This window comes from Nelumbo nucifera, chromosome 1 (assembly GCF_055504915.1).
Source record: "Nelumbo nucifera cultivar China Antique chromosome 1, China Antique-T2T, whole genome shotgun sequence".
NCBI lineage: Eukaryota > Viridiplantae > Streptophyta > Magnoliopsida > Proteales > Nelumbonaceae > Nelumbo > Nelumbo nucifera.
This window is the reverse complement of record NC_142649.1, coordinates 196,018,668-196,036,954: the sequence shown is the minus strand read 5'-3', so window position 1 is coordinate 196,036,954 and position 18,287 is coordinate 196,018,668. Positions and strand designations below refer to the sequence as shown.

At 34.9% G+C, this 18,287-nt stretch overlaps 2 protein-coding genes across 6 annotated transcripts in view; one reads left to right on the top strand and one right to left on the bottom strand.

The window, feature by feature from the left end:
• The first annotated feature begins 273 nt into the window (after positions 1 to 273).
• On the top strand, positions 274 to 10,528 carry LOC104602265 (arginase 1, mitochondrial). Of its 2 annotated transcripts, none has more exons than XM_010265886.2 (7): positions 274 to 630; positions 2,521 to 2,663; positions 3,282 to 3,441; positions 4,851 to 4,984; positions 6,242 to 6,451; positions 9,582 to 9,692; positions 9,971 to 10,528. In XM_010265886.2, the coding sequence occupies exons 2-7, from the start codon at positions 2,523 to 2,525 to the stop codon at positions 10,229 to 10,231; spliced, it is 1,017 nt and encodes a 338-aa protein (XP_010264188.1). In that variant the 5' UTR covers positions 274 to 630; positions 2,521 to 2,522; the 3' UTR covers positions 10,232 to 10,528. The 2 variants fall into 2 exon arrangements, with proteins under 2 accessions (XP_010264188.1, XP_019054168.1); XM_019198623.2 differs by having other exon boundaries at positions 292 to 625.
• A 2,661-nt stretch (positions 10,529 to 13,189) lies between these two features.
• Positions 13,190 to 18,287, bottom strand: part of LOC104602263 (putative serine/threonine protein kinase IRE) — a 124,827-nt gene continuing 119,729 nt past the window's right edge. For 2 of the 4 annotated variants that reach the window (XM_010265884.3, XM_088895745.1), the window contains 5 exons: positions 14,308 to 14,359; positions 14,153 to 14,209; positions 13,888 to 14,064; positions 13,716 to 13,796; positions 13,190 to 13,628 (listed from right to left, as the gene is read on the bottom strand). In XM_010265884.3, coding sequence (XP_010264186.1) covers positions 13,548 to 13,628; positions 13,716 to 13,796; positions 13,888 to 14,064; positions 14,153 to 14,209; positions 14,308 to 14,359 — 448 coding nt within the window. In that variant the 3' untranslated portion in view covers positions 13,190 to 13,547. Of the gene's footprint in view, positions 13,629 to 13,715; positions 13,797 to 13,887; positions 14,065 to 14,152; positions 14,227 to 14,307; positions 14,360 to 18,287 lie in introns of those variants that run through there. The other 2 variants (XM_088895744.1, XR_016080866.1) reach the window with 2 other exon arrangements.

Here is an 18,287-nt window from a genome sequence, read left to right as displayed (position 1 = left end):
GATCCGAGACCGACAGGTACTATCTGGATTCCTAAAGTTCCTAAAATACCCATCAATGGCCACGTGTAAGCACACTTACGGTGGATGCTCACTGCAAAAGGAAAAGAATGATTTATACCCACCAATAAAAAACAAAAGCAGACGTATAGGCGACAGCAGTGAACAGAAAAAGGATACTCTAAATTCTAATATTAATAAAGGATATGTGCGTCCTGCACCCCTGGCGCAGTATAATACCTTTAAGGCTTTAATAAATAAATAAATAAATCATCTGTATCAACATGGAAAAGCGTGACGTCAGTTTCCACTTCGAGTTTGTTATTTCTTGTCCGTGGGTTACGTTTAGCGCTTACGCTCTGCTCTGCTCTCCGTCTGTTGAGCTTCGACCTTCGAGGGATGAGGAATCCATTAAAAACGGATAATATTATAAAAATAAGCAGCATATCCATATGATTGATTCGTCGTTCATTCAGTACTAAAGCTGTTGCGTGTGATGGCGTCTTAAGTTGCGTTTCATAACCATGCGATCGATTGATTGATCCATCTTTGCTGTTGTTGGTGGTTGCGGTTGCTCAGCTCTTCTTCTGCTTCTTATTTCTCATTTACGACTTCTGCGGTTCTTCAGGTAAGGTATAAATCTTAAAGTTTTTATTACCTTTCATTTTCAGCGTCTAATAGAATCATTGTACTCTGTTATGATCATCTCTTGCCGTCTTTCATCCTTTTCTCCCCCTATTTTTTTTTTATAACCATTTTGAAACAAATCTTTAAAACCCTATTCTATCGTTTTGTAGAATTTCATTTCTTTGACTCGAGATTGGACAAAGTGTTGGATTCCAAGCCTCTGTTCCAAACTCAAGCTGAGCCATTCTGTCCCCAAGGCCCCAAGGGTTTCTTTTAAATTCACAACTATAATTTATCAGCAAAAAAGTGCGAGTTCAGTGTGCTAAGACAGCACATAGTCTGTTACTTTATGTGCCTTTTTCTTTTTTCTCTTATGCTGCTCGAGGTTACAGAGTAATATATGTTTCATGCCAGATATTCCATGTCTGATGGTGCCTGGATTCTGGACCCTTTCTCCCTGAATGAACCATCGCCCCAAGCTTTACCACTTATTAATTGAAAATTTTCAAATCAAGAAGATTGTCTAGGAGTGACTTAATATGATTTAAGCAGCGGTTTGAAATTTTGATAAAAAAACATAGAAAAAGAAAAGAATGGGTAAATCAGCTGGTCTTGGTACTTAGTTGAAATAAAATTTGCATTACCAAAGAATATATGGGTCGCCAAATGATTCACTGGTTTTCTCTGAAGAAATGTCGGGCAGAAATTTCTGTTTGAGGCATAGAAATCTCTTATATTGCTTCTACAAGCTATATATACTTTCATATTAAATTGGCCTTTGCTTTAATTGAACCTATTTATTAAGAATGTGTTAGGGACTGGATTGCTAATTTGTTTACCAAGCATTATTGTGGGCATTCTGCATTATTTGCTGTGAGCAAAAGGAAGTCCCTCTAACTGCACTTAGTCCGAGTTCCAGTAAAACACAATAATAGAGAATTTGACTAGAAGGAAGTGTAGTGCTAACCAATCAAGTGGTTAGGCATGAAACATGGGGTTGGGTTTAGCAGTCTTCGCAAAGTTTACAATGAATTGTCTGACATGGAAACAAGACATAATCTATGGTTTGTGATTTAGGTAACCTGGAATCTGTTTTGCTGCTTTTCCTTTGCCTTTATCAAGGATTTGCATCCATATATGCTTTCAGACAAGCATGGATATCTCATTTGGGAGTCAAGTTCATTGTTGATCTTCTATGCTGATACTACATATATATATATATATATATATATATATTTAACCTATGCTTTTATTTTTAGTTTTTCTATTAGTAGAATTCTAGTTCAACAATGGTTTCTGGGTCATGCTAGTTCCCTTGTTTTGTGTGAAAGATGTCAATCATGATAATGATCATCATCCAAGCCTTATCCCAACTATATGGAGTCGGCTGCATGAATCCTGTTTTGCCATTCTTTTCTGTTTAATACCACATCCATTTTTAAATTATGAGCACTTGAATCATTTCTTACTACTTCAACCCATTTCCTTTTTTGGTCTAATTCTAGCCCTTCTATCCCCTTCAACATGCAATGAATCATTTCCTAACATGTGCTGGCAATGGTCTTCTATGCAAGTGACCTATTTGAGCCACTACATTCTCAAATTTTCAAATTTTATCACCTATTTGAGCCACTACTGACTTCATTAGAATGACTTCATTTTTTATATTATTCTTTATATTTTTACCACTCATCCATCTCAGCATATGCATTTCTGCTACAGTCATTTTTTGGACATGTTTCCTGATTGCCCAATACTCTGCTCCATACAGCATAGCTCACCTTGCATCTTCAGAAATCTTCAAGAAACTCAAAATATTTTCAAAGAAATATTGGCTTGTAAGCACATATAATAACAAAGGATTAAAAGTGCTGGATCTTGTCTTTGAATTCACAGGCATGTGGAATTTTGGGAGGAGAGGTATCCACTACATGCAAAAACTGAATGCTGCAAACATCCCTTCTGCTTTATTAGAGAAGGGTCAGAATCGTGTTATAGATGCTTCACTCACTCTGATTCGTGAGAGAGCAAAACTTAAGGTATGCTTTCATTTAAACTATGTTCTACTGTGTACACAGAAATCTACTTACGTGTCTTATGTAATTATCATCCAAGGCCAATTTATGTTAATCAGTAATAGGGTTATTCTTTGTCCAATTTGCAAGGAAGCCTTTGCCAGTCAAATATGAGCTATACCAAGAAATAGGATAACTTCTTTCTAGTTCCCTGTGCTACAGCTGTTGCTACCTGCCTACCCCAAAAGTTGAGTGTTTTATTGAGTTACCACAAGCTGTTTAGGGAAGTGGTTAAGTGACAACAATGCTTTCAAAGGTGGAGGTGTGAGGTGAGCTGGTGAGGTGGTAGGATCTTTAAAGGAATGAGGCACAAGCCTTGAAACTTAAGAGTCAATATGGGATCTCATCTTTCTAAGAAAAAGTTTAAATAAAATGATAAATAAGTGTATATAAATTATTCAACTTATCATATCTCATATGCTGGTTTCATCTGAGCACAAATGGTAAGTAGAATTAAGAAGGAAAAACTGAGATAAGAAGGGAGAGGAGCGGAGCCTTACATATTTCAACGACGCTTCTAAATTTCATCTATCATAATATAACCTTACGACCTAAGTTTCAATAATTTTTTTTTTTCCTCAGGGAGAGCTGGTGCGGGCTTTAGGAGGTGCTGTGGCATCAGCATCACTCCTAGGAGTTCCATTGGGACATAACTCATCTTTCCTTCAGGGTCCAGCATTTGCTCCTCCACGGATCAGGGAAGCTATCTGGTGTGGCAGCACAAACTCTACAACTGAAGAAGGTAAAACATTGATTTACTCATGTACCATATGAGAGAAGCCATGAATCTAACATATTTACTAGAGTGGTAGTAAAAGCGGAAAAAGAAGCTGGGACTAAAATGCATTTGAAAGATGAGAAGTGAGTGACCGGGTGATGGACATGCACTGAATCAGAATCATTTGGTGGTTCTATTTGTAACCTAATTCATTCTACCCTTTCTTGCATTCCATTTTACTTTTTTTTTAATTGAAAAAGATCAAAGCTTCAATTGTTACTCCCTCTTCTCGGGAGGCAAATTGCAAAAGTTTCTTTGTTTTTTTATTTCTTTGCATCCATATAAAAATCTTGTTATTTTTTCTTGTTTCTTTTTATTTTTACCTATTTATCAACTTCAACTTTATTTGTCACCATTTTACCATTCCTTAATCATTCTATTTTGTTGTTTGTCTCCTTCTTTTAGTCCATATAAAAGTTTGCTTTATTTGATACTGTGATAAGAAAGGTTAATGATTATTGGATCCAGATCCTTATATAGAAAAATTTGCTTTTAGTAAGGGTACCCCTCCCAAGACCCCAGACAGCTGGGATCAGCATTGGGTAGTGGCCTTTAGAATTATCTCCTTTACTGATAAAATATGAGGGGCATTTATCCAATGTTGGTCCCTTCTATCCAGGGTCTTGGGAGGGGTGAATCGGATACAGACCTAATCTTTGGAATTTTTTTGCACAAAGTGGCTGCTCTCAGACTCAAACCTGCATTCTCATGCACAGTCAGTCTGATATTTTATCATTGCACCAAGCGATGGCCCCTTTGTTTACTAGTTAAGCAACAACAACAACAACAATTGGGATTCCACTGAAGCAGAAGAGCCTTGCTAGTTGGTCTCAGAACAACCAAGTAGCTACAAATCACATCAATGACAGTGCAAGGTGATTCCAGAATTGTTATTTCATGGGCCCGAAATGGGGGCAGTGGTCCCTGGGGACTATCGTACCTCTTGAATGGAGTTAGAGAAATTCATTATGAGCTGAATGGTCAGATTAGATAGGGACTTTAGGATGTTAACTTTACATGGCTGATAGATTAGCTAAATCAGGAGTGGAGGGGTCTTTTTTGTATAGCACCACCGTAATGCCCAAGTAGTTTGTTTTTTTAGTTGGGCTATGTATCCTTGCTATTTGTGTGGCTTGTACATCATCTCATGTATATATTTCGCTCTTCTGTTTTCTAATGAAGTTACTCCAAAAAAAATCCATGAGACACTGTCCGAAGTGGTTAGAATGTTGCAGCAACCAAACAAATCCACATGACCTACTACATCTATAGTTTAACTATTAAAAAATGATGTCTCTTCCCATTGTTCTGCATGTTGCATATTTTTGATATTGTCAATGTTTTAAAATAATATGACACTTGGGACATTGCAGGGAAAGAATTAAATGATCCACGGGTGCTAACTGACGTTGGGGATGTTCCTGTCCAAGAGATTCGTGATTGTGGTGTAGATGATGATAGATTAATGAATATTATAAGTGATTCTGTGAAGCTGGTGATGGAAGAAGTAAGCTTGCTTGTACTGTGAACTCTTCTTCAAGAATGCCTATGGATATTTCTGCTGTTAGAAATTCGAAAAAGTTAAAACATTTTACAGAACATTCTGTAATTGGACCTTCATTTTTAACCTTCTACATATTTAAACTGTTTGTGTCTGTGTTCTTGGTTGCACAACTCCTTTCTTTTTTTTTTTTTTTTTTTTTCTTTTGAGGTTTTCTCTCTCTTTTAAATTATGGAATTCGAAATATATTTTGAGAAGTGAAGTCTAATTAACATATGTCTGGTGTTTGTGTTAGAAAGGTCATGCATTGTGGTGGAAAAGTAGTTTTTTTATTAGCATTTTTACATAGCTTTTCTGTTTTATTTTATTTGGTCACTTTTAGTATCAAACTATTTATTGTATATGTCCTTCAATGCTTATATACACTTTTTGTCCATCGTCATGTTTCTTTTTTGGAAAGTGAATCTTACTAATATGAATTTAATCTCTTCTAGTAAGGACTTGTGTGAATAAAGTTCATGAGGAACCAATCTTTTTTAGTGTAAATTACAAATACCTTACCAATAATTATTTGATTATTACAGATCCCCCCTTTGTCAAATAGCATGTTGTCACATGATATATTCGAACATTATGATGACATTATTCACCCTTTTTATTAACTTTAACAATCAAAATGATCATATCGGTAGCATGAGGAAATAACCAAAACATAATGAGATGCTCCAACAAAGGAGGAAAAATTGGAAGTTGTGTCTCATGTTTTCATCTTTAAACAAGAAAAGTGACAAGTTCATCAACCATTTATCATTTTTAGTTTATATGAAATTGACATTTGGAACCATCCCAGCCACTCTTTGGTTCTAATGGCAATCTATCTGTTGGTAGTGACTAAAATATGAAGTAATTGCAATGTTTTTACTTGTTAAGGGTGTTGTATTTTCTAGTGGTATTATGAACCATGAGAATGGGGAATGCTGAATGACCAAAATGTCCAGTCTTTATTTTCATGTTTTTGGTGGTTGTTTGGTATGCTGGACTGTACCACATATATACATTGACATTATTAAATGGATAAATAAGATTGCATATTAGATAATTTTTTGACAATTTAATCATGCTTTTCTGATGTTATAAGTCTCTCTCTCTCTCTCTCTCTCTCTCTCATTTCTTTGATAGTAAACGAAATTTTATTACAAAAACAAAAAAAGGAGTATAAGCACAACTGAACTAAATCCTTGACATGTTTCAACACTTATTCAGGATCCACTACGCCCACTAGTTCTAGGTGGGGACCACTCAATATCTTTTCCTGTTGTAAGAGCTGTATCAGAAAAGCTTGGTGGGCCTGTTGATATTCTTCATTTAGATGCTCATCCTGATATTTATCATGCCTTCGAAGGAAACAAGTATTCACATGCTTCTCCTTTTGCCCGGATAATGGAGGGTGGTTATGCTCGACGGCTTCTACAAGTAATGTTATACTTTGTTAAATGTAGATTTTATAAATACTGTTTCTTTCTGAGGATTTTAGTAGTGTTTGACAATATACATGGCTATTGAACATATTGATTTGCGACAACCATTTCCATGCAGTCCTACCATCTTTCATATATGCCTTTAGATTACACGTTTGTTCTCACTTTTGGATGTATTGAGATTTAATTCAATGATATAAAATCTAGTCTGTTTGCTAGGGCTGTGTTCAATTGAATTGAGAATAGTTAGTTTCATAGGGATCTTCTGTGGACAAATGCACAAAATGCCCCAACAACATTGAATCTTGTGTCTTCTCTGTTTGCACTCTTTTCTTTTGTATTTCTTGATTTCTTGTACAAGAAGCACCCCTTTGTCTTGAATTTGCCTGTTTGGCCTGATTCACTGTCATTGGAAAGGTTATTCAATTACCTGTTCAATGATCAAAAACATGATTCGGTTATTATTTGAGCATAGATATGTGGATTTGTTTAGAATTTCGATAAGCAGTCCCTCTAAAAGACCTAGGTTTTGATGATTATGGAGTAATTCTACATCATCCTCCAGTTTCATCATGATTGATGAATTTGCTACTGCACCAATATGGGAACAAAATCAATGAGTACTATATACTGTTTGAGGATTCATTCTGCAAAGCATATAAACTAAAATCAGGGAATGCAGAATAAAAGAATGTTAAGTTGATAGTGAAGGACCCAAACAGTATATGTCTATAAGTGACCATTGTGTTCAATTAGTTGTTACAATGAAGGGAGGAGTGCAACTTTTTCTACATGAACTAATCTATAACTCCATTTTGAAAACTTTATCTAGTTCCAGTTTTTGAAATGCAAATGATGATGTGCAGATGAGTATTCAAGTCATTCAAAGGAACCTAGGAGTAGCTTCAATAGGGTGATAAAATGAGAGAAAGTAGACTAAAATGGTTTGGTCATGTGAATAGAAGACATCAACAGCACCTGTAAGAAATGATTTGTTGCAAGTTGAAGGGGCTAGAAAGGCTAGGGGTAGGCCAAAAAGGACATAGGCAGAAGTAGTAAGAAACGATTGAAGCGCCAATAATTTAACAGCTGATTTGCCATTGAACAAAACGGAATGGCGAAACAGGATTAATGTGGCCGACCCCCTATAGTTGGGATAGGGCTTGGATGATGATGATGATGATGGTGATGATAATTTAAAATTGGGTTTTGAACAGAATTTTGACCTGGCTTGAAATGGAATCTTTTAACAAAAATTCTGTGAAAATTCATCATTTACTCATAATTTCAGTAAAAATTTCAATGCTTTGAAATATCAATACCAATTTCCTTATTCTTTTTTTACAGAATCCTTAAGCCTCCCTTGAAGTTTCTTAAATACTAAAACATTCCCTCTTGACTGATATGGCCGGACCAAAACCTCCCTTCACTTGTTCCAATGTTGGTTATTGTCAACACTTGATTAAACATGACATAAAAGTTCTGCTGAAATCCCAATAGGAGGTAATCCAGGTCCTTCGGATATAGGGGGAGTATTCAGAGATGGAGAGGGCAGAATTTTTGCAATGTTTTCGGGGAGAATAGGAGGGGGACTCATTGAGTGTGGAGGCGATGGCTTTGCTTCAAGCGGTAAGATATGCAAAACAACCGGGGTTACATCAAATTGAGATAGAAGGGGATTCCAAATTGTTAATCGACTAGATGCATTCAAGCAGATTAGGAGCATGGATATATAGACAGCCCATAAGGCTCAACATAACAAGGGAGATTGGAGAAAACTTCAAGTGGACAAGAAGATCAGCTAATGGACTAGCTGATACCTTAGCCAAACAAGGGACTGTGAGGGAGAGTTTGTTCTGGCCTTCTAGGCAGTGTTGTAAAAAGATGACTTTGGGTTCAACTCCCTAAAATAGGGGTTGACAGTTGTATACTAATTTTATGTTAATGAAGTTACCATTTCCAGTCCAAAAAAAAAAAATCCCTAAAGTGCCCTTATTCAAATTTGACTTTAAATCAAAAAGACCAAAATGCCCATTGTGACTTTATTTTTACATGTAAAGTGATGTTTGGCATTGATGCTGATTCTTCCTTATTGATTGTTCAAAAATCGGTAAATTTTGTTATTTAGTATCATTTCTGCCATGTAAGCCGATTTTTGAGAAATTGGCTTTGAGCCTGTTTGGTACTGATTCTCAAGGGCTGATTATTTTTGCATTGGAGTTATTATTCAATGCCACATTGGATGCCATGTCATCCTCAAAAAAATCAGAATCAGCTGGAAATCAGGAAATCACCAAAAATATTCCTGAAAAATGACAGATTTCAAGAATAGATTTTTGGCTGATTTTCTGAAAATCACCAAAATCGGGCGACCAAGTAGAAATTTCAGCACTGATTCCTCTAATGCTGACATGACTGACATGACAGTGATTTTCAGGAAATCGGCATTGATGACAAACATCCCCTAAATGTTTAACTGAAAAATCTACCTTCTCAAGTCAAAAGAAAATGAAAGTGTATTGCATGTACATCACCAAATACTCCTCTCAAAATCAATCCTGTTAGTGACATCATCTAATAATTTGCCCTTTGAAATTTTGTAAAAGTCGACATCAAAGTTTGGATTATATCTTACCCTTTAATTGGTCACATCAAAATTCAGGTGACCCACCTACAGGTAGGGCATTTTTGGTATCAGATTCAACCATCCAAAACCCTACAAGGACATTTTTGATATTTCTCCTGTTCTGTTAAAGTTAACAGCAGAATCATTTAATATGGGATGTTTAAGGATTAGGACAAAACTGGGGAGGTGTTAGTATTTATAATTATGGCAAACCTCGGGAGGTTTGAGGATTTTTTTTTCTCCCTTTTTCATCTTTCTCATGTCAATGTTATCTTTTTCCGATTTGATCTTCTAATTGTCTAAAGCTTCCTTTTCTTCTCTATTTCACAGTAGAATTATATAATATTATAATTCTTTATGGACTTCTGTCTGGTCATCCTTGAAACTGAAACTGAAATTAAAATTTATATAATATTTTAATTTCTATTTTTTGGCTCTCATATAGGTTAAGGCTTTGCACTAATTTGTACTAATGCACTTTATTTTGATGGGATTTTAGGTTGGTATTAGGTCAATAACAAGAGAAGGGCGTGAACAAGGGAAAAAATTTGGTGTGGAGCAATATGAAATGCGAAACTTTTCAAGAGATCGCCATGTTTTGGAGAATCTGGTCTCTCTCTCTTCTCTCTCTCTCAGACACACACGCACTCGCACGCACACATGGTATTGCTATGAATTGGTCATAGTTCAGTCTGTTATTGTTGACCTTAAACTTAACTCAAATCGTACATGCAATTAGAAGAGAAAAAAAAATTAATTCAGACACCAATAGATGTTTAACACAATGCTGCGACCATGATCACATGCCACCCCAATGAAAAACCAGCATTTGAAAGAAAATAATGGTATGCTGAATTACTCATATATGTTTTGAAATATTTTGGACAGAAACTTGGGGAGGGCGTGAAGGGGGTATATATTTCATTGGATGTGGACTGCCTTGATCCTGCGTTTGCTCCTGGGGTGTCGCACATTGAGCCAGGAGGTCTTTCTTTCCGTGATGTGCTAAACATCATCCACAATCTCCAAGCTGATATTGTAGCTGCAGACGTTGTGGAGTTCAACCCACAGCGTGACACTGTTGATGGAATGACTGCAATGGTTGCTGCAAAGCTGGTAAGAGAACTGACTGCAAAGATATCAAAATGACTGGAGCCTTTCACTACGCCTTGACTGTATCAGGCATTTCTTCTTTTTGCTGCACCCTTTTTTTCCTGGTGCAACTGCGAAGTTCAATTAGTGCCTCCATCAGATTCAGATTAGACATTTCTCCACCGGGTTTTAGAAGCTGAACTTGTAGCGTTGGGTTGGTGTCTAGTTGGTATGAAAGCCTTTTTTTTCATGGTGATTTCTTCGTAATAATAATATGTAACAGTACTGGTATTTGTAGATTTTGGCTTAACAAGGCCTTAAAAAAAAATGAGAGAAGGGGTATTTTGTTGTGTACGTATAGCGGAGCTGCATTTTTGTGATTCCTTTAATCGACAAGGTCTAAAAGTGGATGTTGCCATGTTGATAGATAACAATTAAATTATGACTACTCAAATATCATGTCTTTGTAGTTTCGTGGCAGAGATGATCCACCATCCACAAATAGATCTTGATTTTCAATAGGTAAATGCTCTAGACCCTGTTCCCGATTAGTCCAATGACTGACCATATGCTTTAAGCAATTCTTGAGAAACCTTACATTAAACATTTTAAAATCACAAAATTGTACTTTCTTTCCCATTTTCGTTTTCAAATTTGAATAAACCATGTTTTGAAGCAACGCAGCAGCCTGTGCATCAACCTTCATTTTCTTGCTCAGTGATGCACGAATTGGGCATAATGGTTTTATAATTCTGTCTCCTTTTTTCTGGTAACAAACAATGAAGTCTTCTCTCCCCCATTCACTGGGTCTATTTCTATAATAGGTATGAGAAATGGGAGATAGGAGTGTAAACGGAGCGAATTTGAATTGGATCAGGTTTGGTTCGAATTCGAAACCGATTAAATAGATACATATTCGAATTCGATTCAATATCCGACGTTTTCTTAAAGCAACACATTGAATTTGTCTAAATAATCGAATGTTCGAATTTGATTCGAATTTGAAATACATTTTTAACACCGACCTCTTCATCAAGGGAAGAAGAAGAAACCTGGTTTGAAGTTTTTTTTTTTTTTTTCATTCCCTATTGATTTAATATTCAAAAAAAAGAAAAACAAATTAATTATTTTTTTGAATCATAGCCGTCTATCAATTTGATGTCACTGCAACAAGCATCACCATTAGTGTGGTTTGCAACAGAGAAATTGTCCACCAAGTTCATGTGCTTTGCAACATCAAGAGGGAAAGAGAGCAAGAGATGGAGAGAGAGGAAGAGAGAGAAAGCGACTAATAAAAAACACTTGTATGTAAAAAATAAAAAAAGGAATGAAGAAAGGGAAATTAACATTAAAACTTACAAGTTGCAATGGACCAAAAGAAAAGATGCGAAGAAAACATGTTGCAGAGTAAGAACTGAGGAAGAAGAAAGATGAATAGTAAATTAAAAGCGATTGAAATGAAAAGTACAAAATAATTAATGAGATGCGGGCCTTTTGATAAAAAAATATTAAAATATAACTTTGTTTGTTCCAAAAATCATCATAACATCCGCATTGGTTCAATTGTTTTATTATTAAAATATAAAAAGTATTAAAATATTATTTTATTTGACCAAAAAATCATCATAGTGTCTCTGTCTTTATTATTAAAATAATATTATAAAAGAAAATTTTCAAAAGGCATCATTCATTGTACTCCAACAAAATAATATATTAATATATATATCGATATATACGTATAATATATATTTATCAAATCGAATAATTATCGAATCAGATCAACTCCTATTCGAATTCGATTTGATTAATTAATCGATAAAAATGCTTCATTCAAATTCGACTGCCAATGGCATTCGAATAATCCAAATTCGATTAAATTATATATAATCTCGATTTTGGACTCGAATTTTCAAATACCGTTTACACCCCTAACGGGAGAGACTTGTTTGAAACTAATGTAAATAATGAATGCAGCCTCCTCTCCAAAGTTCACTGTTTTTAGAGACTATTGAATTTCAGAGTTGCTTCTGGTCTCAGTGCAATCATTATGCCCTTCTAATTTGTCATTCCATTTTGTTTATTTTTCCCTAAGTTGTAGAATTGATCTTAAATAAATTAGTAAATGGTGGGCAATTTGATAATTTACCATCCGCATTGTTGAGGGTGTTGTACTTGAGTGTATATTTCAAAAAGTTCAGGATAATAAGTTGCACTCGAAAGCTCAGACTAAGTTTTGCTCATCATTTTATATATTGGAGGTAAAATTAGTTCTAAGTAAGACATACCTTAAGTTGCAAATGTCACTATCCCTAAGTACAAGGTACTTATATATAATTTTCACGTTGTCAACGTTTGTGCCAACATGCACATCATTTGATAACTTTGAATTCATTGAATTTATCATTTATGGATTGAGCAAGGTAACCTGTTCACACCAAAACATCGACGTAACCAGATGAAACTCGCTGAAATTTTTTCATCTAAGTCTACACTGGACTCTTCTCGGCGTACTGCCCACACATCTTAGGTTTGTTAGCCCATTTACACCATGAACTGTATAAGATCATATTTTCTGGATTGGTTGGGTTTTCGATTAATCGTTCTACATCAGTTATGCTCATCATTTTATATATTGGAGGTAAAATTAGTTCTAAGACATATCTAGGTTCCAAATGTTTATCCAAAAATTTTATGATACCGGAAAGGCATGATACCTTATAAAACTTGTAACTAATCAACCGGTATTAAAAATGGTATCAATCAGCTAGTATTCATCAAAATTCACAGTGAACCTGATTGGTCAAATTTCTTTCGGTGTCATACCTTTCTGGCATCGTAACCATTGGCTTCCAGGAAAATTTTGGAGAATGGTATTAGATAGAATTATTGCCGTATATTTTGTAATCAGAAACTATCGTGTGTTTTTCTTGAGCGTATTAAAAGCATCACCTTTAATATTTCATTGTGTGACGTCAGCGCTACTGTGTTAACACTACTAAGAACAAAACTGAAGAATGAGAAGAAAAAGAGCTAAATTTCAGTAATTGAAAGAGAAAAAGATATGTACATATGGGCAAAAGCTAGAAATTCGGTGTACACCATTTCAATGTTCGTATGAAAGAAGAAATAAATTCAATGAAGATTATACTTTAATCAGTTCTAACGCCCTCGATCTGAGTTGAATATATGCACCTGGTGTCAATTCTACCTAGATGATCAAACTTTGCTCTTCATGAACATTTGTTGTTTCCGAAACAAAATCACCAACATCCAGACGTGAAAGAAGGTAGATGAATAAACAGAGATTCGCAGGAGATCCATGAGAGTAACTCATTGTTTATGAAGCAACTATCTAAATTCACTGTTTTGTGATTCAAGGATCGGAAGGTTCTGAAAAATCCTTGCTACACTTTAGAAGCATATCATAATTGATGGAAGCTAGCTGAGACAAATTCTGAATATACAAGAGAAAGAAGAGTTGTATCCTGGTTTCTTAAATAAATAAAATGCATCAAAAGATATCCAGCTATAGCAGGTTTACCTTAAAAGAAAAATTGCTGAATGAATACTTCACTGAAAGGGTGGGAGTTCCAAAATCTGCAAGATTACCACACTCATCCCCCTGTTTCACAGGCATCCAACCGTTAGAACTTAAAAAGGATGATATACAGTCTATAGATATTAATTGAATGGTCTAAGAAAATTGTCTATACATCTTCATCTTGTGGGTTGCTGAATGAGCTACCACTACAGGATATGCTGCAAGTTTCAGTCGTGTCATCAGAGTCATAGCCTGCTGAACGAACTTGCTCATCTGATGAATTCCATGCATAACGGCTTGTGAAATAACTTGTATCATATGCACCTTCTGCTGATGGAACAAATGCAGCCTGTAAATAATAAGACCATACTCCATTAATGTTTGTGTGGCATTTAAGAAAATTAGTTTAAGAGAAAATAAACTAAAGGGAAAATGACCTTCTGTCTGGCAAGTGTGTCCCAGTTGATGTTTTTGAAGAAATCATGGCACTTCACCTGCCACAATGATCATTCTTTTTTGCTAATCTTCTACCATTATTTAATGTGCAGAGTTGCATATAATATATATTCATCAACAACAGATAGGACCTTACCTCTCCAGCTCCAGTTGCTCCAAGTCTCTGGACTGGATTTTCAGTCAACAATCTGAAAGGAAGATAAAAGAAATTCAAAGAACACATGCATGTAGCTTACCTTATTGACACTAGCAATTTTTTTTTATGAATAATTGACGCTAGCCTTTCACACATTAAAGAAAGATTATCTGCTTTCTGGAATCAGTAATACAGATTCTGCGAGGTTGGAAAACTAAAGGTCTGAACAGGAGGGATAAACTATTATGGAATATTTTCCTGGCAGCTATCATCTGGTTAATCTGAAGGAAAGAAATAGTCGTATTTTTGACAATAAATATTCTGACATGGAGGAAATTAAAAGTAATCTTATAGGTTTGCATAGTTCTTGGTTGGGTGTACAAAGAATATTTCAGCGTGTCCAACTAAGTTATGTTTTGCAGGTTGGACCTTTTTTGGATGATTGGCTAATGTACTTTCTTTTTGCACATTATTAATTTATTATAAATCAATTCAATACTTTGCCTTAGTAGAAATATACAGAAACAAAAATTGCAGAGAAAGAAGAAAATAAGTTTTTGTGAGAAGAGAGAAGAAGAGAGAATGGAGACAAGAATGAGAGAGCTATCAGATCTGGTTGCCCCCTCTTATTGATATTCATACTTTAAGTAAAATCATGTATAATGACTAATATGCCCTTATAGGGCGGCTAACCCAAAATACTCGATAAAATACTTTAAAACACCACTCTAAAGGGTCCCAACAAGTGTGTTGTGGTCCCTACTCTCTAACTAAACAAATTAACCAACAAATCTGCACAAAATCTTCAACCCTCCCCTTCAAGTTGGGAGTAAATGTCATACATTCCCAACTTGCATAGGTCATGTTCAAGTTTGTTCTTTGCAACCCCTTTGGTATCAGCTAATTGTAACTCATAGGAGACATAAGGCAGGCTCAAGGATCAAAGTATTGGTACTGAGTATCGTATTGGACAACTTGGATACGGATACGCCTTGGAAATGCATGGATACGGATGAAAAAAATGGGAACGCTTAGATACATTAGGGAAACACAAATAAATTCCATAAATATATTAATAACACTAAATTTAAAATCAAATAGTTACAAATCATGCATAAATACAAAGGAAATGTACATTTTAATGGTATATATGATAAAATATATTGCAATTAATATAACAGGATGCATAAACATCACACAATTTTATTTATAATGCATCAATTAAGAATCCAAGACACATAAAAAATGCACATATTATATTTTAATTATTATATCAATTATTTTCTATTTTACTATTTTTAATTTTTTACATTAACAAAAATGTCAACTAAATATTAAATTCTCAAATGTAAACTAAAATATCAATTAATAATTTATAAAAAATATAATTTCAATTTAAAATATATCAAATCTGTTAAAATTTCTAAGATACATATATGCACATATATATATATGCAAATTTTTAATTACTAATATAACTATTACATTGTTGATAGTTTTGTTTCTATGGTTTTTTCTAAAATTAAAAATCATTTTTTGTTTAAATGTTGATTAGTAGAATTGGTAGATTCTATTTAATATTATACTCAAATATTTTCTAAACATTTTTTATTTTTGTAAATACTTAATATGTTGTTATTTAAGGTAATGTAAATTAAAATATTAATGAATTAATAATTTAATACATATATATATATATATTAATTTTTAAGTATTAAAATAATTATTTTATTTGCATAAATTTCTTGAGATTAAAATCATCTTTTGATTTTAATGTAGATTTGATAGATTATGTATTCCATTGGTTTATATAATATCAATTTTGAATATTGTTCTTTATAATTTTTGGTTAAAATTATTGAACATAAATATAATATTTATTTGAATTACATGTACTATATAGATGCTATATGTAATAAAAGTTATTTTATTTTAAATATTTACACAAGTACGAAGTTGCCTTAATGGTTTAGGAGTTGCCTTAAGATAAAGGCGCTTGCCATCTAGGGAGACATAGGTTCGAGTCATGCATTTGTCTTTAACTTTTAATAAACAAGCTCGCGCCTATCAGTCCGTATCGCATGGTATCGGACCGGTATGCACCGATACAAGGCAATATGCGCTTGTATCGACCTGATACGCTTCGATACACATGAATGGCAAGATACACCTTCAGTCGTAGCGTATCGTGTGCCGGGTATACGCTTTGTCTTGACATACTGAACTGGATCGTGGGCAATATTGGTTGCAGTTGGGTTGTCATAATATAACATCATGGGCTCCTTTGCATCTATCCCAATTTCACTCAGCAAGGATCTAACCTAAAGTAATTTTGAGACACCATGGGCCATAGATCTATATTCGGCTTCTACACTTGATCTTGCCACCACTGGTTGTTTTTTACTTTTCTATGAAACCAAATTTCCCCCACAAAGGTACATACCCCTGATGTAGATCTCCTGTCATCTAGACAACCTGCCTAATCTGCATTTGTATAGGACTCCAATTTCAAATTCTCATGGTTTGTAAATAAAATTCCTCTTCTAGGATGTTTCTTTAGGTATGCAAGTATCCTATCAATAGCTTCCCAATGTTGAACCTAAGGAGTATGCATATATTGACCCACAACACTCACAACATAGGAAATGTCTAGGCGTGTCATGCACAAGTATAGTAGCCGACCTACCATCCTTTAATATCTCCCCACCTTCTTAACCAACTCACCATCCAGAGCATTAATCCTGTGGTATGGATCAAAAAGAGTATCAGTTGGTTTAACTCCTAGTTTCCTGCAGTAGGTCCAATACATACTTCCTCTGAGAGATGAATATCCCATGCTTAGATTTTGCAACCTCAATCCCTGAGAAATATTTTAGTTTACCTAGATCCTTAATCTCAAATTCTTGCTGTAGTGACTTCTTGAGTGCATCAAATTCCCTCAAACCATCCCCTATAAGACAACCAGTATAAGAACCATCTGGTAGAATGATGAGAACCATCAATCTCCCTCACTCCAAACTGTATGAGAACCATTTGGTAGAATTTCCGCACCAAAATAGATACCTCATAATGTGATCTCATCAAATATATCCAAGAATATTGAGGGTAATCATCCACAAACAAAAGAAAATAGTAGTAACCCCCCATGGAAGAAATATAATAAGGTCCTCATACATCAATGTAAACAATATTAAAAGAAGAAATACTTATTTTATTACTTGGTTTAAAAGAATGTTTACAATGCTTTCCCAACTGACAACTTTCACACTCCAGACTAGATAACTAAACAAGCTCAAATAATTTTGGAAACAAACATTTTAATGAACTAAAAGAAAGATGACCTAAACGACTATGCCAGAGCATAATCTAACTTGCTAACTCTAACCCATTACTACTGCTACTAACATGGTGGCTCTGATGTCTCGGAAGCTCATCTAGAAGGTAGACACCACTCTCCTCATGACCACTCCCAATCATCCTAATTTTACTCCAGATCCTACAAAACACAATTACCAGGAATGAAAGTCACTGAATAGTTCAAATTCTTTGTCAAGCCACTCACAGAAAGAAGATTAGTATGAATTGAAAAGGGTAAACATATTGGTCATGTGCTCAAATGCTCTTGAGTCTATAATCCAATGAGGTCCCTCCTTACTCGAGGTGGATGCATAATTTGCAACTGCATATGAACTACCTGTATGAGCAAAGGAAGTAGTGTGATTGGCTTTTGGATTTCCTGCACTTTGTTGCCCACTTGAAGAACTAGAACTAACCAAATCTTTCTTACTCATAAGCTGTCTATACTTCTCCAATTCAGTTTTGACTGTTGCCATTGCAATGGACTCCAAGCCGGCTTAGGTAAGAGGTCTCGAAGAGTCTCTAGTACTTGCCACATTTGCATTTCCCTTCTTGTTCTTTACCCAAGCTGGTATGAGATGTGGATGGAGCTTTCAACAAGTGTCTTTGGTATGCTTAGGCTT